General features: G+C 42.7%; 3 protein-coding genes across 3 annotated transcripts in view; 1 reads left to right on the top strand and 2 right to left on the bottom strand.

The window, feature by feature from the left end:
* Window positions 1-378: 378 nt before the first annotated feature.
* On the bottom strand, window positions 379-13,896 carry popdc2 (popeye domain cAMP effector 2). The gene is made up of 4 exons (XM_083922226.1): window positions 13,027-13,896; window positions 8,681-8,789; window positions 6,730-7,285; window positions 379-1,634 (listed from the first exon to the last, which is right to left on the bottom strand). The coding sequence occupies exons 1-3, from the start codon at window positions 13,518-13,520 to the stop codon at window positions 6,779-6,781; spliced, it is 1,110 nt and encodes a 369-aa protein (XP_083778352.1). The 5' UTR covers window positions 13,521-13,896; the 3' UTR covers window positions 379-1,634; window positions 6,730-6,778.
* A 2,293-nt stretch (window positions 13,897-16,189) lies between these two features.
* cox17 (cytochrome c oxidase copper chaperone COX17) lies at window positions 16,190-19,654 on the bottom strand. The gene is made up of 4 exons (XM_083921336.1): window positions 19,573-19,654; window positions 18,362-18,480; window positions 18,167-18,274; window positions 16,190-16,412 (listed from the first exon to the last, which is right to left on the bottom strand). The coding sequence occupies exons 2-3, from the start codon at window positions 18,466-18,468 to the stop codon at window positions 18,190-18,192; spliced, it is 192 nt and encodes a 63-aa protein (XP_083777462.1). The 5' UTR covers window positions 18,469-18,480; window positions 19,573-19,654; the 3' UTR covers window positions 16,190-16,412; window positions 18,167-18,189.
* Window positions 19,655-24,768: 5,114 nt separating this feature from the next.
* Window positions 24,769-27,027, top strand: part of hcn5 (hyperpolarization activated cyclic nucleotide-gated potassium channel 5) — a gene marked incomplete at both ends in the record, with an annotated part of 13,206 nt that continues 10,947 nt past the window's right edge. The window contains 3 exons of the mRNA XM_083921086.1: window positions 24,769-24,953; window positions 26,052-26,238; window positions 26,844-26,948. Coding sequence (XP_083777212.1) covers window positions 24,769-24,953; window positions 26,052-26,238; window positions 26,844-26,948 — 477 coding nt within the window. The remainder of the gene's footprint in view (window positions 24,954-26,051; window positions 26,239-26,843; window positions 26,949-27,027) is intronic.

Here is a 27,027-nt window from a genome sequence, read left to right as displayed (position 1 = left end):
GATAGACGTCTTATTGTATCATGCGAACTCTTGTGCATTGCTCTTCGTAGGACGTACGTTGGTTGATGAGAATACGTTGCATATGGAAGTGTGTTCCTGTCGACCTTTGGTTTACGTTGATCAGCTCAAGAGGATATTTCCTCAGTTACTGCTGCGTTAATAATCTGCAGTTTAATCAGCGTGCTCTAAACTCTGCGTCGTGACAGATATGACAGGAAGGAGACGGTCACAGAAAACAAACCACAGTTTCACTGCACACAAAGAGCTTTATGGAGAAATCTTGGCCCCATGAAAATACCTTTAAAAACAGACTTCCTCATTTCAGTCCCATCTCTGCATCGCGTGTGTGTCATTAACAGGACAAATAATGCAATTCACAGTTTACACAGGTGTATTTAAAAAACAAACAGGCGTTCAATATATGAGCAAAGATGAAGGTTGTCATGGTGCATTCAGATTAATAAACTAAACATGCCCAAAGAAACGTCAAAGTGAAATGGAGAAAATCTAAAGTTTGAACCTACGCTGGAAAGTTCTCGAGAAGTATGCAGAATTAAATATTTTCCAGATCTTGAAAGGATTAAGAATTTACTGTACTGTCTTGTAGTGAGGCAGCAGTAGCTCAGTCCATAGGTGACTGGGCTGGGAACCGGAGGGTTGCTGGCTCAAATCCCTGTGTGGACCATGAATGGAGCATGGACTGGTGGCTGGAGAGGTGCCAGTTCATATCATGGGCACTGCTGAGGTGCTGTTGAGCAAGGCACTGAACCCCCAACTGCTCGGGGCGCCTGTCACTGGCAGCCCCCTCGCTCTAACATCTCTCCATTGGTTGTGTGTGTGTGTGTGTGTGTGTGTGTGTGTGTGTGTGTGTGTAATGAAAAATAATAGAGTGAAAATTGAATTTCCCCATTCGCGGGACTAATAAAGGAATTCTTCTTCTTCTTCTTCTTTAAGCAGTTGTTCAACCAGTCAGATTCAGTATGAATGTAAAGTTACAAAGGTAATGCTCTGTTTAACGGTGAGTTGTGAACAATAAAAACACATCAAAAGTCAAATTTAACATCAAATCAAATGATACAATTGTAGTTTTTAACATCAAATACAAGTGACTTGAAAACCAAATGAATCTGTTTCAGTGTCACAGGATTTTTATTACTTTAAAATAACATTTCAGACATTTCACGTGCTGGTGAGTTGAAGGCCGTCCCTCTGTCCTTTAAGATGATTGTTGACAGTTTATTAAATGCTGGATACCTGCTAGTCATCGTGTCCGTCTTTAATCGGACAGATGTTTCTCTCCGATAGCAGCTGCGGAACAACGCTCTGTCATACAACACAACTGCATCGATTACAATTAGAGGGAAACCTGTTTTGTCCACGATCACAAAAACACTTCTAATCAAAGTCCGTGTAGGAGGGTCGAGGTCAGGGTGGATGTGCGGGTCAATCGAGAGACGTTTTTAGGAGCGAGACGGTGTCGTAACGAGGGACAGTGACTCATTCATACTGCTATACTGAAGATAATGGGGTTGTTCCAGGCGAGACTGTTCCTCACAGTTTGGGAGTGTCGGTGGGAGCCAACGGCGCTCTGCCCCTCTGGAATCGAGGCGGTAGATCCCCGTCACTGTCACCTCCTGCAGGGTCAACATCAAAGCTTCGGTTAGGGACACTCACACGACAAACTCTGCTGGCAGCGTGACACCATGACACACAGTGAAAACATGACGTGCTGCGGTGTCACTACAACATGAGGGAAGTCAATAGATCCGTTTTCTGCGGCTTCAGGCGTTGTTTAGACGGAGACAATCCAGAAAGAAAACGCAAAAAGTGGCGTTGCGTTCTCACTTTTTATCCCGCATTCAGGGCCCGTCCACGCAAGGGCGCGTTTTCCTGTAACCGCACATCTTTAGTATCGGTTAGGCGGACCATTCACACGCGGACGCTTTTATCGGAGCCTAAAGAACGGTATTTTTTGTAACCTGGTCCCAGAGTGGGAAAATTTGAGAACTCCCCACTTGGCGTTGTCGTTCGGACGCCGAAGCCGCATACTTTTGTTAACCAATGACGCCATCGCCCCCACCTCGGGCGATTACTGCGTTACAAAACAACAGTGCTGCTGCGTGGAAAGAGACACGGACCCATAGACTGAACTGTACTCTGAGCCACATGCATGTGAAAGAATTAGGCCGACCACATATTTCTCATTTTTCCCTGATGCTCTGAAAAAGTCGCTGAATTGGTCGCAGGTAGCTTTATATAAATAAGGTTGCCAAGAAGGTCACAAAAAGTAGCGAGACAGTGCCTGTTTGTGAGTGCTTTGGGACGGGGAAGGGGCTCATAGCAGCACCCTCTGCTCGTTGAGGACACTAACTGCAGAGTGATCGGTGCATCAGAGTCCAAAACAGCGCAAAAGTCTCCACTAACACCAGAAACAGTCGACACATTTCTCTCTAGGATGGGGGAGGATTTGGGAAATCACCAGATTTGTATTATAATTCAACACAACAGCGTCTCCCTGTCTCTTCTTCTCCGTTGTTGGTGTATTTCTGTGGGAGTTACAGAAGCACATCCAGGCCTGGCATGTGCACTACAGCGTTTTTAGCCGATTTCACTGGTTTCGTGTGGACCCAGACATTTCTTGAGCCGGGTCCATGTGGGTGGAGAACTTTTAAAGAACGATCATGTGGGCGTTCCCCTTAGACAAGCGTCTTTTGGGGGAACAACTGTGTGCAGACGGTATCGGAAAAGTGTGTGAAATTCGATGTAGTGTGCACGCCAGGTGGAAAGGTGGAGCTGTGAAGCACTGCCACACATCACCACCCAGAGCTTGTGCATACGTAGACATAAACTTCCTTCTCCTTCTCTCCCTAGCGGAGAAGCAGGACGCCGTACAGTGTGACAGGGGTCTGCAGCACGGTCTGCAGCCTCCCACCGCCTCGGCTCCACCCAGGACACTTGACTGTCCGACTGACATGTTTGTTCTTGTTTACCTGTTCTCTGCACGTGAACACGTACGAGACGTGAGCAAGCAGGAGCAGATCAGAGCCCACTTTTGCGTTTTTACCCCTTTACACAGAAACACAACAATGAAGGGTTATTAAAATTCTAACTCTGCATCGTGGTTTTACTTTTTTGCGCTTTTAAGCCCACGTCTAAACGAAAGGCACATCTGATCAAATATTTTGTCGTTTCTCTTCCACAAACTTATTCAACACAACACTGGAACAAACCAGTTGCAATTTAATCAAATAATTTGAGCAGAAAATGCCACAAGAACAAGCAAAAGGTAGAGACAAACGTTTCATTTCTCTGTAGGATCGTTTCCATGATGTTGTGAGACACTTCTGAACCTGTCAGCAGCAAAAACAAGCACTTTTACTGGACCTACGTTAGGGGTTCGGAATTGCCCTGAAGAATTGCTTTGCCTCACCCTCAGCCCTAGCTTGTCACATACAGCTGTTTTGTCAGGACACACACACGGTTAGGGTGAGGGAAAAGTTTGACCCATAGAGCAGGTGATATATGCATCTAGCGGGGGAGGCTTTTAACTTCAAACGCAGAGGGCCGTGACAAAATGGCAGTATTTGACGCCCTGGGAATGAGAACGGGCTTAGCACTCTCGCTATAGGTCGCACTCACACTGTCCATCCGTACCGTGCCCAAACAGGTTATACGGGTAAAGTCTAGTTCGTTTGACCAGTGAGAGTGCAACCGTACCGCGCCTAGCTGCGGCACACTTGCCGGCCACGGCCCGTTTGGGAGAGGTGGACTTTTGTAAAGCACGTTTGCACATGTACGAGCATGAGCGTGCGCACGTGAACGAGCACGAGGCCTACGGCGGTTCTGACGTCATTTTATGTGCGCCTGTTGGGACAGAAAAAAGAAGGAGGGACCATGCGCGGACATTTCAAACAATGGCGGTGAAAGGTTCACGTTGGTGTGATGCGGAGGTGGAGTGTTTACTGCAGATTTGGTTGATGAAAATATTCAAAAACAGTCGACAAGACGCACAAAAACTCAGAGGTCTATGGAAAGATCTGGAAACAAAGCCACGCATCGCCATGACGTCATCAATGCGTGTGACGTGTTACGGCGTGATGACGTATAGGCAGCAAGAAGCATTCTCCGAGGCCCAGGTAGTGTGAGTACAAACGGGCCTGGAGGGGGGGACAAGGACCCTAAAGCACGGGCACAGTACGGACGGACAGTGTGAGTGCGCCCTAATACTGGAACAATTTCAAAAGTTGTATAGTGGGTTGGACACTAAAACATGGGAAATAGGAAAATAAAGAAGTTTCACTTTGAGGCTTGAGTCACAGTTTAATTGTTATTGTTTTCTCAATGGTTAAATTGTTTTGCTTTTTTGTCAATTGGATCAACAAAACCTTCATTAAACCAGATATGATGTGCAAAAATCTGCTCCTCGTGAGTGTAGAAAGGGGGGGCGAAAACAAAGGGGAGTAAGTGACATTTGGTTGATGATAAGTTTTATATATATCTCAAAATAAAGCTCTTGATGTCCTCTTTCTATGGTCAAAAGGCTTCACGTAAATTGTAAACGCATCCAGAGTTGTTAACCCAAACAACAACTATTTGGGGCCAAAAGAGGTTTTTTCCATTTTATACAAATGTCAAAATAGAGTATTACATTACCTTAAGTTTATTGTCACCCGTGTGTTTATGACATTTTAATATTAAAGACTGAATTTAATAAACAAACTCAGCACAATGTATGGTCGCTTTGTGTTTTGGCTCTTCTGTAACGTCGGCCGAATGTCACTTACGTCTGTTTCTCAGTGTCTTTGCTCTTTTGCTGTTACATGTGTTTTATTTATTGTAACAGTTGACATTTTGGCAGGTCATCCACATATTTAAGAGTGGACCTTCCTTCCTATATCCCAGATTGTTCTTGGGAAACGTCTGGATTCACGTCTCAGTTTATCGTCAGTTCTACGTCTGAGCTGAACCTGCGTTTCTACGGTCTGTGATGGATTTGACCTGCTGCTTCACAGCCGCCCTGCAACCCAAACCCCACCGTCCAGCTATGAAATGTGATCCTCCGCCTGTGATTGGGCGAGAGCTGCTTTCGGGATGCTAGGAAGGCGGGCGGGGGGGTTAGGGGTAATGAACAGATGAGCACACAGACAGCCAAAAGGGTGAGCACACTGGATTAAAACTGTGGTCCTGCATTTTTTTTTTTTTGGACACCCCCTAAATTTCCAAGCTCCTAATCCTCATCAGAGAACGCAGCTGCTGCTGGCCGACCTCACAGCCATACACACACACACACACACACACACACACACACACACACACACACACACACACACACACACACACACACACACACACAGTTTTTCTGTTATATGCTACTTCATACTTATATTTCACTACACCTCAGAGGGAAATATTGCACATTTATCTGATATTTATCAACATATAAATGTGGAAGTAAAAATGTCAAAGTGCAGTGGGTCAACTTTACTTTAAGTGTTGCAATAACTGCTTGATTAGCATTCAGCTAATGCAGCTGGTTCTGCAGTACTTAGCTGTTTATAATAATATAATACGACAATGTCCTGCATTATAAAATATACCTGTGTAAAAGTATTTACAGCTAAATGTACTTAAAGAAAGTAAAATAAGTAATTATGCAAATGATTACTTTAAGTGTTATATTATTTATTTATTATTTATTAATATTATTATTAACATTATCGATTAACAAGTGAGCAGTATTTTAATTTTAATACAAATACTTTGTCTTTATATATGTACTCTGTAATTTAATCTATGAAATTCATCATGTTTTTATTCTAACTGATCACATGTTTTGTAATTAAAAATATATGTAATGTAATATTGAGTAAAATGTACGTATTCCCTCTGAGATGTAGCAGAAATGGAAATACTCAAAATGGAATAACTCACAAAAGTACTCAAATAAATGTACTTTTCAACTTAGGGCGCACTCACACTGTCCTTCTGTACCGCGCCCTGGGCTTTAGGGTACTTGCCCCCCCGGGGCCCAGGCCCGTTTGTACTCTCACTACCTGGGCCTCGTGCAAATGCTTCTTGCTGCCTATACGTCATCACGCCGTAACACGTCACACGCATTGATGACGTCATCGCGATGCGTCGCTTTGTTGACAAATCTTTCCGTAGACCTCAGAGTTTTTGTGCGTCTTGTCGACTGTTTTTGAATCTTTTCATCGACCAAATCTGCAGAAAACACTCCACCTCCGCATCACACCAACGGGAACCTTTCACCGCCATTGTTTTAAATGTCCACGCATGGTCCCTCCTTCTTTTTTCTATGTCCCAACAGGCGCACATAAATTACGTCAGAACCGTTGTAGGCCTCGTGCTCGTGCTCATACATGTGCAAACGCACTCTACAAAAGCCCACCTCTCTCAGACGGGCCGTGGACGGCCAGCTGTCCGCATTTATGCGCGGAGCAGGTGCACTCACACTGGTCAAACGCACTAGGCTTGACCCGAAAAACCTGTTTTGGCCCGGTGCGGAAGGACAGTGTGATTGCGCCCTTAAATATTATTTGCCGAATTGTCATAAATCAGTGGACTGCTAATGGAGAAATATTCATATGAATGCTTTGCTGATTTAAGCCCCTCACTCTAAAGCCGTGTTAGTAAGAATTGTGCACTGCAAGCCGCCCATGCGCACACACCGCCCCTCCACGCCACTCTCCGCCCAGGTGAGGTACTTACATGTAGCTTAAGTGGTGACCCAGTGTGTTAGCTCCAGCACCCCGCCCCTCTACCTCAAATAATCCCTCTCACTGCCATAATCCATTAAGGAGCCCGCCACATCAGTAAAGTCCTCCAGGACCAGGCTGGTGGAGTCCTCACCAGTGGGCAGCTCGGGGTCTGACGCCCAGGGGTGCTGGTAGCGGTCGTGCTGAGGGCCCTGGGGTTCATCCAGGATCCTTGGTCCCTGAAACTGGGCTGGATCGGACATCTGGTAGGCCGGTGCCGGGTCTTGTTGCTCCTTGCCGATGCCGCCGTCACTACCGCTGCCGCTACCGCTTCCGCTGCCCTGCGAGGAAGGCACCAGCACGTGGTAGAGGCTGGGCAGGCGGATGTCCAACAGCACGCCGCTCTTGATGTAGAGCTTGTTGTTGAGGTTGTAGAGCTTCTCAGCGATGTCGTAGCCCAGCATGACGGAGAAGACACGAGCGATGTAGCGGTCCTTTGACAACAGGAAATAGAGGCGACGGCGACGCCACGAGATGTAGCGGGAGTCTTCCTCTGCGGTCATGGTCACCTGGGGAGTACGAACAAAAACAGCTGAATATTCAAGTCTTAAAGATTTTTGGACCAATTAGAGAAACTTGGAGCATAAACTGTACAAAAGAAGCGGACGTAGTGAAGGGAAGCCGGTGGTGGAGTGCCTTCTCTCTTATGTCCAGCAGGGGGCGCCAAGAAGAAGTCTGTTTGTATAGAAGTCAATGAGAAAATGATCCTACTTCTCACTTGATTTATTACCTCAGTAAACATTTTACTAGTGAGTTTATGGTCTCAATCTCTAGTGTCAAGTTTTCCTCAATACAGCATGATGTTGATTTTGTGAATCATGGTCCCATTTAGAGTAAAATATGCGATAAAGCAGGGGATATTTTTATGGCTTTGTTGTGATTGACAGGTCGACGTGGCAGTGACAGGAATTTTGAGTGTTGTCTATGTTCCTATCTTAGGACTTTGATGCCCTTCCCTCTATGAAAGTTAACTGTAACATTTGGTCACCTAAAAATATTTTGATCAGCCTTCAGTTGCACCTTGCTAACCAAGCTAGCTAGCGCTTGGGTTAGCTCATAACTTAAGGGGAACTTTTCTATTTTCAACATGCCCAGTGTCACCACAGGGAACGGTGACAGCATCCAGAGCTCCTCCACTCACCTGCCAGCAAAAGTTTGCTTCTTTAGCGGTTAGCTTAGCTTAGCTTAGCACCATTGAGACAATAGCCTACAGGTTTAGCGCTCCACCCCAGCTACATCCTCTCACCCAAATAAGGTCACTTTGGGTCGTTATATGCGTTATATGTTGTTACATCGTCTCCCCTGCTTTGAGTTTATATGCTAAGCTAAGCTAATCACCATGTTGGCTCTTGCTTTGTCGGTTATTTAACGAACAGGTGACATTTTCCTTTAGAGCTGCAAAAATCCATCGATTGACTTTAGAATAATCTGCAACTTTTGAGCGAAAATGCCAAACATGATCTCAGATGTTAGGATTTTATGTTTTTCTCATAGTAAATAAATATATTTGGCTGTTGGTCTGATAAAAAAATATATCAACATGCATAAATACACCATTTTTCACTATTTTCTGACATTTTAGTAGCAATCCTATTTCTGTTTGCACACCTCCTTTAGTAACCCAGCACAGCCTTCCTGTTTGAAACCCTTTTCAGCCCTGAAGATAAAACCTTAAACGTCTAACATGACCTCCTGGCCTTGTTTCTACTTTAACCGAACTGATCTAAAGCAACAAGATACGTGAAAGACAAGAAGACAAACGGCGTTGTTCATCTCATCAGTCTGAAGCTGACTCCCAAACAAAGGACAACTTGATCTCCACGTCTTGGTTTCATGTTCCAAATCCTTCGAGCAACTTCACGTTAATTCAACATTTCACTGCCACACATTTGAACTGCGTGTACCTGGAACTTTCCCTCCTCGTCTGGTCTGAGAGACTCCCACTCCGGAGAGTCGAGGAACTGGTGGCGGTGGATGTAATGCAGGAACTGGCCCTCCAAAGACACATTGATCCTGCAAGAGAAAGTATAAAAGGAGAGAGTAAGACACACTTAAGGTTTAAGAAGAAAGACGGGGATTAAGAAGTGATAATGAGAGCTGGAGGTCACTTTGCATGTAAATGTTTGTGTGAATATCTCAGCCGCGGACGAGTGCAGAGTTCCTTAGAAATTGGTGGAAATTAAAATTACTGTTGTCATAACATAACGAGGTCGCAGGTACAACTGGCCGAAGTGGGTTTTCTCAGGAGGAGGGCTGGAGTCTCCCTTAGAGAGAGGGGGAGAAGTTCAGCATCCGTGAGGAACTCGGAGTAGAGCCGCTGCTCCTTTGCGTTGAAAGGAGCCAGTTGAGGTGGTTCAGGATCATCTGGTAAGGATGAACCCTGGGCGCCTCCCTAGGGAGGTGTTCCAGGCACGTCCAGCAAATCCAAATAAAGCCAAATTCATCCTTCACGCTTTTATTTTTGTCTGTGTTTTGACTGATGCAAAGGTTTTTTGACAGTTCTCCGCAAAAACATTATTAAAAAGCTTCTTATTCAAAACATTCAGCTCCCACACTTTGTAATAACCACTGCAATATCATTCATTCATTCATTCATCTGCAACCGCTTGTCCCTGTCGGGGTCGCGGGGGGGGGGGGGGGTGGAGCCGATTGCGGCTGACATCGGGCGTGAGGCGGGGTCCACCCTGGACAGGACGCCAGTCTATCACAGGGCACATAGAGACGAACAGAGACAGACAACCATTCACACCTACGGGTGATTTAGAGTCATCAATGAACCGAACACCTGCACGTCTTTGGACTGTGGGAGGAAACCGGAGAACCCGGAGAAAACCCACGCAGACACGGGGAGAACATGCAAACTCCACACAGAAGGGCCCCAGCCGGGATTCAAACCAGGAACCCTCTCGCTGTGAGGCGACAGTGCTAACCACTACACCACCTTGTAGCCGCCCACTGCAATATGTAATAATTTATTACATAGTATGTGGAAATGTATATTACATATTGTGCTCAGGCTGTTTATTACTATTGTTATGTGTTATAACAAGGATTTTAACTTGTGCTGGAGTATTTTCGACTGTGTAATCTCTACTTTTACTAAGGTAGAGGATTTTATTCTTCTACCACTTTCACAAACATTGAACATCTTTCAGATAAATTGATAATAATAAAAGTTTCTTCGTCTGCCAGGAGTCTTTCAGAAATCCTAAGACATGGGGACGTTCCTCCGTCCGAATGAAGCTTTATTTAGAAAAGAGAGACTTCTAACTTCCGCAGAGTGAGATAACCCAGCGCACTAAAACATTAAACCTTCATTTGATTACCTCTAAAAGTTCTGTTTTATCTTTATTTCAACGCAAAAACCATCTGCTTCATGTCATTCACCCGACGCCTACTGAGAGAAATGGAAGTCTACCCCAGAAAATAAACATTATCCTCCTTTGTTATCAAGATTAGCAGCCGAATGTAAAGTGGAGCTACTTAGACGGGATAAAACAATAACAATTAAGAGCGGTCGGCGTCCACTCCTGTCCCAAAGTACAAAGATATCATTTAAGCTGCTAGAGTGCAGAGGGACGGCACACCGGTGAGTCACAGACAAAAATACTCTGTTTACAACATTTCTCTTGTGGAGGCTCCAGGACTGTGAAATCTAGTGCAGCTCTACTTTGAGGATGTTTGGATGAAGAGGACACATTTCCTGTGACGCGTACACGCTGCCAACAGCATCAAAGTGTCCGAAATGAGAATCCAACAGGAGATTTCTATAACGACGACAACGAGAGGAGGAATTTAAACTAATAAATGCAGAATAATATGTGTGGTTTAAATGAGTGAACGCCTTTTGTTGTCATTTAAACCTGCAACAAAACACTATAAGCTGAGTCCAAACAATGGGAAAATAAGAAAGAATCGCCGTTAACCTACTTTAAATGTAAAACACAATAACATTAGCATATGTACAATAATGTAAACGACAACAGCCTTGACATAGATCCCACTTTGGTAAGTTTTAATATTCAGTTATTGCATCTTTGGCTGAACTTTAGAGGTAAATCTACTTTTTTGCGACACTTTTAGTTTGATTGGGACGTATTAATCAGCGTATTCTCATCGACAGGTTCGTAGGATATCGTACGAAAAGTGATCTTCTTATAGTGTCTTACGTAATATGACGTTCTACGTTAAGTTACTCTTAGGCAACAGAAGGTGTCGGTTAGGTTCAGGTAAAAAAACTACCCTCATGTGACAAAAGATGACGATTGGTTAGGATTTAAAAAGAGGTTGTGCTTAGGTTCAGTACTCCCGGGACACGAACACCAGTTCCCCGGGTGAAAGACTGGAATGGGAATGTCTGTTTGCAGCCTGCATTAATAAACGGACTAATACATTAGTGAATTACTGAACAGAGGACCTCCGTGGCCTTAAGAGACGCTTAACAAGCAGGAGAAGATGCAAAATGACCACAAAAAAGAGGCAAAGAAATCAAAAAGTCTGTGTTGTGTCTTGTAGTAAAGATGTCTGGGCCTTGTCTGTGCAACAGGAACCCCTTTCTCATAATCCTTATTAATAAAATACAAGAAGAAAACGGTAAAACAGGTATGTAGGTAAGATTTACTTAACTGTGACCATCTTAAACATTCATAATAATATAATAATATATCATAAAAACACTCTAAAAGGGGCCATAATGCAAAATCAATACTGTAAAGTTTGACAGTAAGGTGATGTAGAAGTGTACTGTGGATTTGTGATCAATATTTTTATATTAACAATGAAAGAAATGAGTAGGTGCTCATTGTTTTGGTTTTACAGCCTCAATTTTCTTTGATGTCAACTCTCTTATCATTTGACATCATTTCCAGCTTCAGCAGGCAGCTGTTTTCGAGAAAAAGCTTTAATTGCACCTGCTCAGCACCAAACGGCACACAGTCCTGCTCTGTTTTGGTTTTCCATTAGCAAAGGTTAGCGGATAGGACCTGGTGCTGTTTTTGGCGCCACGCCGATGGAGGTTCGCGAAGAGCTGAGCTGAAACTCAAAGGTGGAGTTCAAACACTGCGAATCACTGATTGGTCAGCGAGAACAGTCACTATAGTGCGACGTGTGACATCCTGCACAAACCAAACAGTTTTTAAAAAGCCACGCTACCGTTTATAGCAACTTCAAGTTTTTCCACTGAGAGATCTTTTTAAATTGCAGCCCTCAAAACTACGCCGCACAATTGACAAAATGCAGCTGTTCATCTGGATTCAGCAAGTGTCGCGTTAAAGATGATATCACGGCAGTTCCTAGTACCTAAAAAGTGAGTTGCATTTAGCAGTTATTCCCGTCAGTAGTTGGTGGAGACCAAAAACGGACCTAAAAGGAGAGTGAATATTTCACGTTCACTCATTGAATGACCTTAAACCAGCCGATCTCTTTTCCCAGGGTGTCAAATACCACCATTTTGTCACGCCTCTTGGCATTTGATACCGATGCGCAAAACACTCTTGAGCGTGTGTGACACTCAAAGAAAGTGCTCCAGAATCAAGAGGCCGGGGTGGTGGAATCACAGGACTTTCACCCAAGAGACAGGATTGTGTCGTGTTCACGTCCCACGATCTTTCCCTAACCCTAACCAAGAGGTTTTGTTTGAGTTCACTACGTTAACCACGTGTTCTCCGTGTTTAAAGCAGCCACCATAGTGCTGCGTAATAGTTGGACGTGCAGTGTGTTGGCAAATGTCCTGAAAAGGCGGGTGTATATGACGAGTCATTTATGCTAGTGTCTGCTGGATGTTGCACTCACACTGTCCGTCCGTAGCGTGCCCAAGCGCGTTTCACGGGTAAAGTCGAGTTCGTTTGACCAGTGTGAGTGCAATCGTACCGCACCTAGGAGCGGACATAGAAAAAAGAAGGAGGGACCATGCGCGGACATTTAAAACAATGGCGGCGAAAGGTTCACGTTGGTGTGATGCGGAGGTGGAGTGTTTACTGCAGATTTGGTCGATGAAAAGATTCAAAAACAGTCGACAAGACGCACAAAAACTCCGAGGTCTACGGAAAGATTTGTAAACGTGCGCCCTGAGCAACTGTTTGAAGCTTGTTGCTTAAATTTAAAAAAAGTTATTGCGGTTTATGTAAACCTTTACGTGTAATAAAATATTTCTACATTGCTGCTTTTACTCCTACGTGTGTTGAGACATTTCTGTAGTGGTTTGCATTATGTAGTACAGGTGTATAGATGTAAACACACACACACTCCCCACCTCCCAGACAGCAGAAAGGAGAGCTGGTCGATGGGCGTCTTGCCCTCCACAGCGTACGTCTCTCCTGCCTTCAGCTCCACCACCTTGTTCTCAAAGGCGGCTGCCATGTCCTTGAACACCTGGACGGGCACGCCCAGCGGCAGGTACACCGCCTGGTAGAGGGCGTTCAGCTCCTCGCTGCGTATGCCCTCCTGGTGCAGCCGGTAAAGCAGGTGGCAGATCTGAGCCAAGCAAGCCAGCAGCGCGAGGAGGTTCCAGGTGAAGACGTCCAGGCCGCACATGGTCATCCAGCCCCACAGGGTCAGGCAGGTGAAGGCGGGAGTCAGGAAGCCGAAGATGAAGAGGCACCCGTAGGCCCCGCTGCCCCCCATGTAGCCCAGGAACAGCATGGTGTTGCCCAAATGATAGATGGCTCCCTCTGTGTTGTTGGTCCAGCCATCGCAGAGAGGCGGAAAGAACAAGCTGTCCAGCAGAGTCGAGTTTTCGCCGCTCATGTTTGTCCGGGAGGCGTCTGACGCACAAAACAGTAAAGAGACAGTAAAATCAACAACAAAAGGCTTCTTATCCAATGAACTTTGGTGCCTTTTCTGTCCAGTCAACACGTACACATAGATGTTTTGTTTGATCAAAAATAAACAGCTAATAGTGACGGACGAATGTCAGGAGTAAATGTTTGTTCCCTTTGGCGTGCAGCGGAGGAATTCTTCAATGAGCAGAAGTTCTCACGGCTCTCTTTGTTACAGAAACACAGCTGGAATGGGTTTCTTCTTCTTCTCTCATTATGCGTCCCTTCCTCTCTCTCTCTCTCTCTCTCTCCTCCGTCGTTCCCTTCTGAATCTTCCCGTCGTCTCTCTTACTGACGCTCCTCTGTCTATTTCTCTCAGCCACAGGCCGCCTGCACTGTGGAGCCAACAGCTGGAGGAGAGGGGATAAGGGAGGGTGGGCGTTGATACAGCCCTAGAAGGATAACCATGTTTGGAATTGAAACCCAAGGAGGGAAGAGTGGAGGACAGAAAGCAGGCCTGCTACTTAACATAACAGAGAGAGAGAGAGAGAGAGAGAGAGAGAGAGAGAGAGAGAGAGAGAGAGAGAGAGAGGCAGGAAACGGGTGGGAGGACAGGGACTATAATAAAAATCTATGAGACAGACTCAGTGTAACACACATTTATAAAACGTAGTTCTTCCTTCACACACGCTGTGAGTCCAGTTTACTCCGAGGAGAGCAGCTCAGCCAGTACATATTTAGAAACAGTGATATAAGTGAGAAGACAGCGCAGGTCGGATTTCAGGTATAAACGCCACCGCCACCGCCACCTCCACCGCCTCACATACAGTGTCCCCCTCTCCTCTGAGCCAGGGGGACTCAGCTCAATCTCAGTCCAAATTCTTCTGCTTTTCCAAAATGTATTTTTAAAGCGAGTAAATAAACAACAATAATATAGGAAGTAGAGCCGCACCAGTGTATGGATATCGGCCTATCACGGACATCATATCTGTATCAGTATCGCGGTGTTTTCCGATATGAACGCAATGCTCATTTTGAAATGTTGTCCTATTGCAATATATTTGTATTTATTCTTTATTTAAATGTTTAGCAATTGACTGATACTTTACATTTATTTTAACATAACACAACATATTACTGAACATTTACAAGTAGATATGTATGGGCCAGGCGAGGAGACACATCAAAACAATTAAAAATATAGAGGGAAATAAGGCGCAAAATACAATAAGAAAGCGTGACAATGACAGAGCTGAGAGAAATAAAAAACAACATATGATATAAAGTGGGAATTGTGCATACAAGTTGTGGTTATTATTGCAAAATGCCCAGTAAAGTTCAAAATGCATTGGTGAATGTTTATTTAGCTATTTATTGGATTTTTTTATTTCCTCAGTGTTTATTTATAGATTTGTTTGAAAGTGTAATACACTAAGTACAGTGTTAAATGTTCTCAAACACAGAAAGCAGCCTTGTGAGCTACTTTGCAATCGTATTGGTGCAAAATCCAATGGTTTTCTTTCATTCCAGCGCAAAAATTCACCGATCTGATGATTTTTCTGTCCTAAAACTTGTTTCAGTCGCCACCTTGGGTCTCCTGTTTAAGTGCTTTTGATTGGTTTCTACGTAAAGCACCATAAACTCCATTTTATGTTATGAAAGGTGCTACAGTGTACAGCTTTTGAGCATATTTTACCAAACAGTTTTTGCAGGAAGCTTTGAAACAATAGACGCGTTACCACAACAAAAACTGATTAAATGTGCTTCAAAAAGGGCGCTCATATCTCAGAATCAGGTTTATTGCCAGGCAATTTTCATTGCAAGGAATTTGACTTGATTTGACAGTGCCTTCATAAATATAAAAATGAACACAGGCAAACTAAACATATGACATATCTGGTGTCAGACCTGTTTTTAAACCCTTCAGGGGTGTCCAGTCCTGTTCCTGGAGGGCCGCTGTCCTGCAGGTTTTAAGAGTCTCCCTGCACCAACACATCTGATTCTAATGTGCTCATTATCAAGCAGCTGAAGCTCGTCACAGGTTTGAAAAACAGTGTTTGAGCAGGGAGAAACTTAAACATGCAGGACAGCGGCCTTCCAGGAGCAGGATTGGACATCCTGCTTAAGAGTGGTGGGCAACCAGGATTCAATTGATTACAATTCTGGAGGTGCAGATCCGTCTGTCGTTTTTACCCCATACTCAGTGACCAAGTTATCAAATACCTGGCAAACTGAGAAAAATGTTTGCAGTTTTCAGATTTGAATTGCTTTAGTGGCATGTGCACGCTCGTCTAAATTAAGAAATGGTGGAGCGGTGCTTGAGGCTTGGCAGTCCCAATGAACTGTGTGGTTCAGATCACGGTGTACACAAACACTTTTAAAAACTACTACAGCTTAGCATTTCCAGCAGGTTTGAACGTGTCAAATATACATGGCCACTATCAGGCACACTTCAGTTACACTGACACTACAGAGGAAGAATGCAGATATGCCAAGTATTGACTTCACAGGGGCAGAAGTTATTTTTAAGCCCAAGTGCATACCAGCGACAGCAACTGCAGCAAGCGTCCGCTCACTGAGAGGAACTGCACCGTCAACGCAGAAGCTCAAGAAGAACACATGAAGTGCATTTCATCTACAGTCAAATAGGACAATTAGTTTTATTGCATAGGACTTTTATTCAACATACATCAGACAGCATTTTAGATATTCACACTTCTCAAAATTCTGCAGATTTTAAAAAACATTTCACAGAAATACAATCAACCCATCAGATCCGATCGTAGAAGTGTACGGTCACATTTCCCTTTCCAGTCGAGGTATAAATAAGGAGGGGGGAAAGAAGGAGGGAACACCCGGGGTCATCTTGCACAGCAACACACTGCAGGAGACAAAGCAAAGGAATTAGTATTTAGAGAACAGCAAAGACTTGCACTTAATACTCTTCAGTGTTTTTACAAAAATATAAAGATCCCAGATCAAAGGCTGAGGTCTGAACGCATTTACAGAGATAAATCATTAAACAACCATTTCATTATATATTTGCCATTTCAGGAGCAAGTGAACATGAAGGCGCCGGCAGATGGCTAATCGAGCCGCTGAAACATGAACTGGCTTCGGGCGTGTTTCATGTGTAGTCATGCAAGTGAAGACGATACTTGCTCCTCCCCCCTCCCTCACCACACAACCCTCCCATCATCATCTTTAGTAAACGATGTTCCAGTTTGAGCAGCCAAAAAAGATTGTCCCAACAAGAGGAATATGTAGGAGAAATGGCTTAATTATTGCAAATATCTACATTAAATAAATTGAGCATTCACATGGTTCATGGAGGGTGAATGCTCTTTTACAAACCAGACTCTCGATTCAGGTTGGCCTGAGGTTGTCTGAGTACATTGGCAGCAGTGCAGGGACGCAAACCAAGGATCCATTTATTTTTAAAAACGGGACCCTTTTTTTTTTTTACAAGCAAACGGAGAAGTCTCCTTTTAAAACGATTCCTTCTAAAAACTCCAGCCAGAGGGGAGATTATAAAAAAACTTTGGTCCCAGCAGCACATGCACGCCAGAACTTGCACCTGAACCTTGTTGAGACTCGTGTTTACATTTTCCTTTGGAGATCATGGATGCATTCGGAGTAGCAGTCACATGTATGTTGGTGCAAATAATTTGACTGTTTGCATTCCCAAATACAGCAGCTGTATTATGTCGAGGAGCAGAAGTGATTCTTTGCCGTTTGCAATTGTCAGGATCTGATTGGCTAATGTGGCTTGAGCTATTCTATAGACTGCCACCTACAGGTTGGGCATGCTCTTGACTGCATATAAAACATACACAGGTTGGCTTAAACTAAAAGGGACAGGTGTGCAAGACGTTATTTTTGAAAAGAGCTAAAAGTCTGTTAATAAAAAAAAAAAAAGCCAGCCAAGTGTAAACACAGCAGGAGTTCAGGTTCCATTTGCAGTTTTAATTTAGTACGTAGCCACTGAAAACAGGACCAGCCTTTTCTGTTTATCATTTTCTGTTTGTACATTTATACAAAGTACTTAATTGTCTGAGATGTACTTTATAAATAACATGCCTTGCCTTGAGGTCAAAGCAAACATGATATTTGAACAAGCAAACAAATTGCATCTTAAATTTACCACCTGATTATTTACTTTGCACATCATGGGCAAGTTTTAGTTGGAATTCAGCCGTTGTCCGTCTTCCACTGTTACATAAACCAGAGGTCAGATTAATGTTTTGCAAGTGTTGCCTCTGGGGAAATCTCATTAGTGTCACAATATACAAGGGGAGGTAATTGAAGGTGAACTGTTCCTACTTAAAATGATTTCACTGCAGCAAATTTTTCCACACCACCATTTATCCATGCTGCTTTACCACCTCTAGAAAATTACTGACCTTTGTGGTGTGTGATAATCAGACTACATGACAGTCATTTTAATAAGTTATCTGGTGCGAGCACACTTAAACCCGTTTTACATTAATCTGATTTTACTTAATTAAAATGCTGGTGCTCTCATCTGGTCGTTCAGCTCTAATCAGTGACAGCTGACGGATACAAATGACCCAGAGAAGAGAAATTAGACTTGCAAACCAGCCGATGAGACCAAAGATAAAATTTGATACTTACCACACGCACACAACTTGATGTAGTTAAATCTTGAAGCCAAGTGCCCTCATGCAATCCTTGTGTGCATCGATCAGGACTGTGCAGCTTTCCTCTCCCTTCTCGATGATGCTGGAGGAAAAACAAACATGGGGAGGCATCATTAAATAGTCTCACATGCAACAAGACAGCGTTTCAAGCTCTGCAGGTACCACTTACCAGGCATCCCTGACTTTCTTGGTCTCTGGACAAGCACAGCATGGCTTCAGTGGCTTCTTCTCCTCAGCGGGAGCAGTCTCCATGCCAGCAGCAGAAACAGTAGACATCTTCTGAATTGACTAAAATAAAAACAGACGCTATAAATGGCAGACAAAACAAGCGTAGCAAGTTTTAAATGAGATTTGTGCTTTTTTTTTTACTTGGCATCCCATTTTGTAAAATATAAAGACAATGCTGTCCTTTCACAGATGTCTGTAATTATCTCAGCTGATCAACCCACTTAAGAAAAGTAGGAGGTGCAAAGGGCCAACACCTGTGATTTAACTACTTTGACAAGTCAAAATGGCTCCTGTTAAAAATATCAAAGTGGATCTAAAACCAGTATTAAGTCAGTTTGATATTCAACATTGATTCAATATTCAGAACAAAAAAAATGCATTTAAACCCTTTACTTAAATTATGTCAAACCACTTGTGCACCATAAAGACTTATACTCACGTATCACAAGGCTCGGTTTTGATTATATTTTAATGCATTTTTTTTTAAAAAACTTAATTTATTCACAAGTGGTTTGACATCAAAAAATCATTAAAAAGCCTATTCAAAAAGCAGCATGACAGATTTAAGTTTTGTAAAATGTATATACTACTCAAAACCAAGCCTTAATTGTGAGGACTATTAGTCTAGAGCAAGATAAGGAAGCATAATAGATAAAGTTTAAAAAGATATTATTCAAAAAGATAAGAATAATAGATTTAAGTTTTGTTAAACTATTAGCCTTTACGTTGCAAACGTGGTTTGACATTGAATTTAAGAGTTTAAATGCATAACAGTTTCATTATAACATCAAATGAACGTTGGTTATCTAAGTGAAGGGGGCTGGACTGATGTAACGCTAGCTTAGATGCTGCAGCAGCATGGTCGAAGCAGAGGACACGAGTATTTTAATTTAACACTTAAATACGTGTGTAGGGGGTAAAAGTGCACAGAACCACCGTGTGTTAAGCTGTGTTGTGTTTTAGTAGCGTTAAGTAACAGTTTGGAGGCGCTGCATCACGCTTACACAAGCTAACACAAAGTTAGCTAACACTAGCTAACAGATGACATTAACGTCCGTTAGGTGTCATGGCGGATAAATGCATTAACAGAAACGTTAGTGCGCCGTTTAATGAACCTGATGGATTAAACAGAACCGATGTTATGTAACTTACTTGTATTGAGGCCGGAGGCAGACGATCGATGACAGCTTCACCTTCAGAGAGATACTAGGAGACTCACGTGTTCCCCTTTTATACAAACCCACGTGATTACAAGCGTCCGCGGAGCATTCTGGGAAATGTAGTGGAACGTGGAAAAGGCGGGAAGAAACCGGAAGAGACGGAAACTAGCAACAAGATCAGATATTTGAGATACATTCATGATTTTAGACTGGAGCCAAACTTAAGTAAGCTTGTTAATTTATTATGTGACATTTCTTAGGACAAATGGTTGTTTTCTGTTGAGCGTAAAAGTTTATTTTTGACCTTTAACGCTCGCTAAAACTAAATTAGCAATGCTAAAATAGCTAGCTATAGTAAGCTAGTATGCTAATCAGGGTAAATAACAGTCCAATGTACATATTATTAATTTCTCTATTTTTATTCCACAAAAATAAAAGGCAAAACATTAATGTATCTGACATTAATGTATTTAAATTGGTGAACATGGTAATTATCAAACAAAATTAAGCTAGTGAAAAAAAGTGACCTTAGTTTGTATAACATTAGCGTAAAGTGGTGGTTAGGTATAGTTTTTATACATGTTACATACAGTAACGAGCTAGTGTTATTAGTTAAACAGTTAGTTAAATTAAGTTAAAGTAAATTAAATCAAAAATAGTTAGTTAATTAGGTAAAGTTTAAGCAGACATTTCCACAAGATAATTTTAGTTAAACAAATAATAACTGCAGACATAATAAAGTGTAAATGACACTTTAATAATGAATATAAAAACTATATATATATATGTATCACTATAAATACAATTAACAAACAAACAAACAAACGGATAAGATTAGATTTAGGTTTAAATGTTTAATTCTGTGTATCAAAACATTTGGTAGAATTTACATTTTTCAATATAAAATGTAGCCAATGCACTGAAAAGAGTTATGTTTTTATAGCATAAATATGTAAAAGTGTTAATAAAGAATAAAGCAGGCTCTTACTAATAAAAGCTGCAACTAATAATAATAGTTTAATTTCTGGATTAGTCCTCAAATGTCTTGTTTTGTCCACAACTCAAAAATATGCAGTTTAATATCATCGTCTATGAAAGAACCCAGAAAATATTCACATTTAAGAAGCTTGGATCTTAGAAAGTTAACTTAAATACAAGATACAATAAAAATGAATCAATCTGCTGCTCGAAAATGATGAAGTTGCTGCCACTGCGCCATTATTCTGGGATCACCATCTTCATCCTCTTCATCGTCCTCATCATCCTCATGATCGAGGAGGCCGAGTCGCTCCTGAACGAGACGGTCGCTGCTGTGACTTTGGTGTTATTTAACTGTTCAGCGTCATCGTTTTCAGTGCGTTAACTTCTGTCTGAGTCACTGGACAAATACTTTAAATATGATGTTGTGTCTGTGTTTCATAATCCCCTAAGTGTAACAACAAAAACACAAAACTATTGTTATTTTCATCTTTTATTACGCTTTGAAAAGGTTTAGAAACACAGCAAATATTGTTCACTTGTATAACTTTTCCACTGGATATTACATAAGATCAGGGTGATAGTGCTGTAACCTAATCTAAATTGAATACCTATTATTTGCAGTATTCATTAATATATTAGGTTAACCATTATTATTTTTATTATTTGTTTATTTTTATTGGGGAATTAATGTGACAAAAATCAAAGAGTGTCATATAAATAATCTAAAAAAGACGTAAAAAAGCATAGATATACAATAAAAATGACAAATAACTTGCTTATTTTATCTCACCATCACTCCAAAACCCAACAAAATTCAGTTCACAATGATATAACACAGAAAAAAGCATAAAATCCTCACATTTAAGAAGCTGAAACCAGAAGTACATCATTGTTTCAGCACTACAGTGTCATTTATCCCTGTAAAATGTCAAAAATATGTACATGTTCAAGCGCTTATACTTTATATAGCCAATTAAAAAATAAGGAATAGTATGACTTAAAAAGGACTCCAAAAATGACTCAGCAGGAAACCGGTGGGTGGCTTACTCCAGGTAAGGAATGAGTCCTTACCCCAAGTGAAGGAGTTCAAGTACCTCGGGATCATGTTCACGAGTGAGGGGACGATGAAGCGTGAGTTTGGCCGGAGAATCAGAGCAGCGGGGGCGGAGCTGCAGTCGCTCTACCGCACCGTTGTGACGAAAAGAGAGCTGAGCCGGAAAGCAAAGCTCTGGATCTACCGGTCAATCTTGGTTCCTACCCTCACCTGTGGTCATGAAAGCTGGGTCAGGATCGAAAGAACGAGGTCGCGGGTACAAGCGGCCGAAATGGGTTTTCTCAGGAGGGGGGCTGGAGTCTCCCTTAGAGAGAGGGGGAGAAGTTCAGCATCCGTGAGGAACTCGGAGTAGAGCCGCTGCTCCTTTGCGTTGAAAGGAGCCAGTTGAGGTGGTTCAGGATCATCTGGTAAGGATGAACCCTGGGCGCCTCCCTAGGGAGGTGTTCCAGGCACGTCCAGCTGGGAGGAGGCCTCGGGGAAGACCCAGGACCAGGTGGAGAGATTAGATCTCCACACTGGTCTGGGAATGCCTTGGGATCCCCCAGTTAGAGCTGGTTAATGTGGCTGGGAAAGGGAAGTTTGGGGTCCCCTGCTAAAGCTGTTGGCCCTGCGACCCGACCCCGGATAAGAGGCTGAAGATGAGATGAGATGACTTAAAAAGTTAAAAAACCACATAATTACTCCTGTTTTCTTCAGCGGACTTTGTCAGATATGAAATCCTTTGCTGTAAATAAAGTTGCTGGTGGGAAGAATATACACTTGGCTTGTGGCTTGGGATTTGTTTTTAATATGAAAAATGTTCATTTTCTGTCCTACAATACTGAAGATATGTGTTTTCACACGTCTACTGGGTTTATAGTGCGTCAGCACAGCAAAGCAGCGCGTAAGCACAAGCATTGAGTCACTTCTTCTAGTTTGAGGGCCAGCTGTGTGCTAGATAAATGAGCCAGTAAGCATATTATTAATTTGTACCGCTGCTGTGTGAATGTGATAGATATGCACCCCCATTTCAAACACACTCTGCTGCACTCTTTGCTGTGCGTTAATTCACTCTCAGTTGTATCTGAAGTCTTTGTTTTGGTGTTTCCTGTAGAAATCTGCCCCCTGAAGGAGGAGAGGTGAGGTCCTGATGACATCTCCTCTTCCTGTGCGCTCAAAGCAGCGTCCAGGAAAGAAGAAATGTAAGCACCCTTTTCTGTCTCTGATCGGTATTTGCTCTGCAGAAAATTAATATTCTCCCATGTACTGTGTGTTACAGTAAACCGTGTCCTTTGTAGGGTTGTTAAAAGAATCGATACGTACATACTTTTTAATACCACACGTTATTTGACAGCATTGAAATTATTGAAGTCCTAAAAAAAACAAAACAGGTGTACGATTAGATTTTTAAACCTAAAACTGCACAAATGAACAATAGGGAAGAAAATCAAGAAGAAGAAGACGAAGAATACGAAGAAAACGAAGAAGACGAAGAAGAAAAATAATTACTTTATTAGTCCCGCAATTTTTTCACTCTGTTATTATTCACGTTACACACACACAGACCCGAAATACACACACATGCACAAACCTATGGTCCTATTCACATGCAATTAATGGAGAGATGTCAGAGCGAGGGGACTGCCAATGGATCGGCGCCCCGAGCAGTTGGGGGTTCGGTGCCTTGCTCAACAGCACCTCGGCAGTGCCCAGGGGATGAACTGGCACCTCTCCAGCCACCAGTCCACGCTCCATTCATGGTCCACACAGGGACTCGATCCGGTGACCCTCCGGTTCCCAGCCGAGCCACTGTGTGTTTGTATGTGTTCAGTGACTTTTTCAGTGCCAGCACTGCTAAGGACTGTTTTCTTTTTTCCTGTGGTATTAAAAGAGGTTTTGTTTTTATTGTATCGAGGTTTAAAGTTCTGGCATCGTGGCAACATAAGTCCGTTGTTGGAAGAGAGAACTTGTCACGTGCCAACACATGAAACTATCGGAGGCAGTGCTCCAGAGAAACAAACCAAACTTTTACTGAGTCGCATTGAAGCGTCATCCATCAATCAGCTACGATGCAAAATCAGTCATCAAAAGAAACTAAACCGCGTTATCGTAGCTGAGGTCTAATTTCAGAAGACACATCAGGAAAGAGACGGTTTGCATCTGGACAGGGCTCACACATGACACCGATTCTTGATCCGGCCTCAAACGCTGAACTAAAAGCCGTAAGAATTGATGTCACACTTAAAATGAATGGTAAAAAAAGTTGTATTCTTTCTTCCCACTTCTAGTATTAGTATTAGACACATGTCTTGCACTAAGCTGGCAGTAATTCACATTACCCGCTGCCATGACCCCTCAGTTAATCCCACCTTGCTGCTACATCCTGTATCATTTACATTCCTATTTTTTATTATACAAACATTGCTGCAGTTCGACCAAACCCTCCAAGAACATGTAAAAAAAATAAAAATTGGTTCAGTTGAATCAAATCCCAATCTTCTACTCTGTAATCCTTGAATTGAAATATTTCAGCTCCTGTTTTCTTCTGTTATTGAAAGTGAAATGTGCAAAAAACAACAACAACAATAGCTGGCTCAGAGCTGCGAGCATATGTTCAGCATCAGGTAACACACAAGTACAGTGTTTAATTACATCCCTGCTATAGAGACCGCCCAAACTGAACTTCCCCGTGCACACACTGCCAGATGTCGAGTTCACATGACAATAGTTGTGATCCCCTTTGCACGCACACACACAGACACACACAGACAGACACACACATGCCATTGTCCTCAGTATTAATGTGAGCTGGACCTTTCGACGTGGCTTGATTCATGTGGGGATGAGACACAGATACTGAATAGTTGATGAGCTGGGAGAAAAAGAAAAGAAGTAGAGGGGTGGGGTGCGGGCAGAAATAGAGAGAGGCTGATAGAGAGGGGAGGGAGGGAGAGAGGGAGCAGAGGGGCTGGTATCCACTCGCCTCGCTCCACACAGCTTCAATAAAACCTGAGGCTGGTCGCGTTGATGGAAAATTACCTTGTGACCAAGAGGGGAGGTCAGGGCTGGTAGAGTCAGACTCCACTTGTCCAGAGACACAGCAGCAGAAGCAGCAGAAGGAGGAGGATGGCCTGTGCGTTCGGCTGATCAGAGCGAGGGCACCGAAGTCGGGACATGGAGAAACTAAAAGGTCCCGCCGCAGGATGCACCAAAGCCACCTGTGGATGGAGAGCCCTGCTTCTCCCGCAGCTGAACAGGCAGTCCCTGTACGTGTACGGCAGCGAGATGGCCGTGGAGAAGGAGTGCGTACGGCAGCTGCAGAGCGGAGTCTTTGTCATCCACCCATTCAGCCTCATGAGGTATTTAATATTTTTGATAGATTCAGGCCAGTCCTCCTCCTCCACTTTTTGTCTCACAGTCTCTTCAGAAGTTATGTGGTTTCTGTGTATGTGATTCTTTGCTTCATAAAGTTTTATCTAATTTATTTTTCTCCGTATTAGAGGGCGAAAAGGAGAAGTGGGTTGATTGATGGAAAAGTAATCTGCAGCTATTTTTAAATGATCATTTTCTAGTTCCAGCTTCTCATTTTGACAGATTTGCTGTTTTTCTTTGTGTGTTTTCCTGCAGCAAACTGAGTATTTTTAGATTTATGAGTGTGAATACATCACTATGAGTTATAGGAAAATGTTTCTGTTTCTGTTGAATAAATGAATCCATAATAAGCGGTTAGTTGCAGCCCCACTCCATATTACTTGCATGTCGTATTACCAATTAGCATTAGTCATCAGTGCAATTGTTTAGTTTATTATGATCCCCATTAGCTGCAGCAAATGCCGTCACTATTCTTCCTGGGGTCCGACACATGCATCCAATTATAATAATGCATCATTATTAAAAAATGATTATGATAATGATTCGTATTTGCAACTATGAAAACAAATAATTAGTTCTAGTATTATAAAATTAGAATAAAATGTGAAGAGAAACATTAGTAAACATTAAATCAAAACAAATAGTTCATAATTGATAGTCAGTAAAGGAAAATTAAACTCTTGAAATTGTAGTTTTGTGATGTTTCAGGTTGATTAAAAGGTAAAAACAATAGCTGATCTTTTCTTCTTTTAGCATCTGGATTTGCATCGTCCATGCAGTGTTGTTATTGTTCGTTTGTAAGGTGATCAGATGGAGTGAAAACAGAGATGGGATGAAACAACTGGGGATCAGAGAGCAGAGTTATTTGAGCCTGGCAATCGAACCCTGGCTGAGGAGATGTGCAGTTACAGTATCAGTGTTTAGTGTGCATATATCAGCTTCCCTTACCGGCTGCAGCTCGACTGTTTAATTAGTCCTCCTGGCAAATGAACTGAGACTTTCCACTACAAACATGAAAAAACAAGATCCAAGGCTCTCTCTCAGAAGTCACGTGTTTTGTTTTTGTGTGTGATCTTTTCCTGCAGGAGTTACTACATCATGTGCATGATGGCCATCACATTTCTCAACCTGATTGGGATTCCCATGGAGATAGCCTTTCTGGACGGAAACAGCGGGCTGGCATGGGAAGGATTTAACGTGTTTTCAGACACGCTGTTCCTGATTGATGTGGCTCTGAACTTTCGTATGGGCATCATAGCAGAGGACGGCGAGGTTAGAGTGGCTGTGCTCTATTTTCAGACACAATCTGGAGGACTATAATCCCTGTGCAGACAAGCACATACAATCCATCTCTGCTCCATCTGTAATCTACTCAGTACACGAAAGGCTAGATTAACAAATCTCCCCCCTCAGCTCCTGGACACAAAAATTGGCAACTGCTGTTTGATTTGATAACGGGGATTATAATGTATTGGATGAATGAGAAGTATAACATTTCCAATTAAGTATTATGCAGACTATATCCCTGTTTGTTTTCATCCGCTCATACTTTGTGACCTCTATCTTGCCAATCACAAATGGCACATCTGTGGTGTTTTTCTGCACAAACATCTGGTTTTTGCCAGATTTATTCTCAGTCGGTTTCTGCCTGTTTTTAAATATTCATGTTTGCGCTTCAGCAGCAGTTCAACGACACCGTTAATGTTAATGTGGATCTTCTTTGGGCCCTCTGCTAATCTCATTCGACACCACTGTCTCCGCTTTAATTCTGGACAAACTCCCAAAAATATTGGTTCAGTTCAAGTGTTAAATCATCCATCTGACCGTGTCACGCAAAGTGCAGCTTCATCAATCTGTTGCTCTGTTTTCTTTTACAGGAAGCGATTCTGGATATCAAGCGGATCCGACTCAGTTACCTGAGGACATGGTTCATACCGGACGTCATAGCTGCTTTCCCAATCGGCTACATTCTGCTGTTTGCGGTAATAATGAATAGACTGTTGATGAAGCAGGAAACAATGATGCACTTAGTTTTACATGATTTGTTCCTGATTGGACATG

The sequence above is a fragment of the Echiichthys vipera genome (assembly GCF_963691815.1).
Source record: "Echiichthys vipera genome assembly, chromosome: 10".
Classification (NCBI taxonomy): domain Eukaryota; kingdom Metazoa; phylum Chordata; class Actinopteri; order Perciformes; family Trachinidae; genus Echiichthys; species Echiichthys vipera.
Note: the sequence above shows the minus strand (reverse complement) of the source record. Positions and strands in the feature narration are given on the sequence as shown.

Excerpts from the sequence above, each read along its gene's own strand:
- popdc2 (XM_083922226.1), bottom strand. The coding sequence starts at position 13,520 with ATGAGCGGCGAAAACTCGACTCTGCTGGACAGCTTGTTCTTTCCGCCT. Across the intron at positions 8,790-13,026 it reads TCCTTTCTGCTGTCTGGGAG|GATCAATGTGTCTTTGGAGG; the intron begins GTGGGGAGTGTG and ends TTTCTCTTGCAG. Across the intron at positions 7,286-8,680 it reads ACGAGGAGGGAAAGTTCCAG|GTGACCATGACCGCAGAGGA; the intron begins GTACACGCAGTT and ends CGTACTCCCCAG.
- cox17 (XM_083921336.1), bottom strand. The coding sequence starts at position 18,468 with ATGTCTACTGTTTCTGCTGCTGGCATGGAGACTGCTCCCGCTGAGGAG. Across the intron at positions 18,275-18,361 it reads AAGAAAGTCAGGGATGCCTG|CATCATCGAGAAGGGAGAGG; the intron begins GTAAGTGGTACC and ends TTTTTCCTCCAG.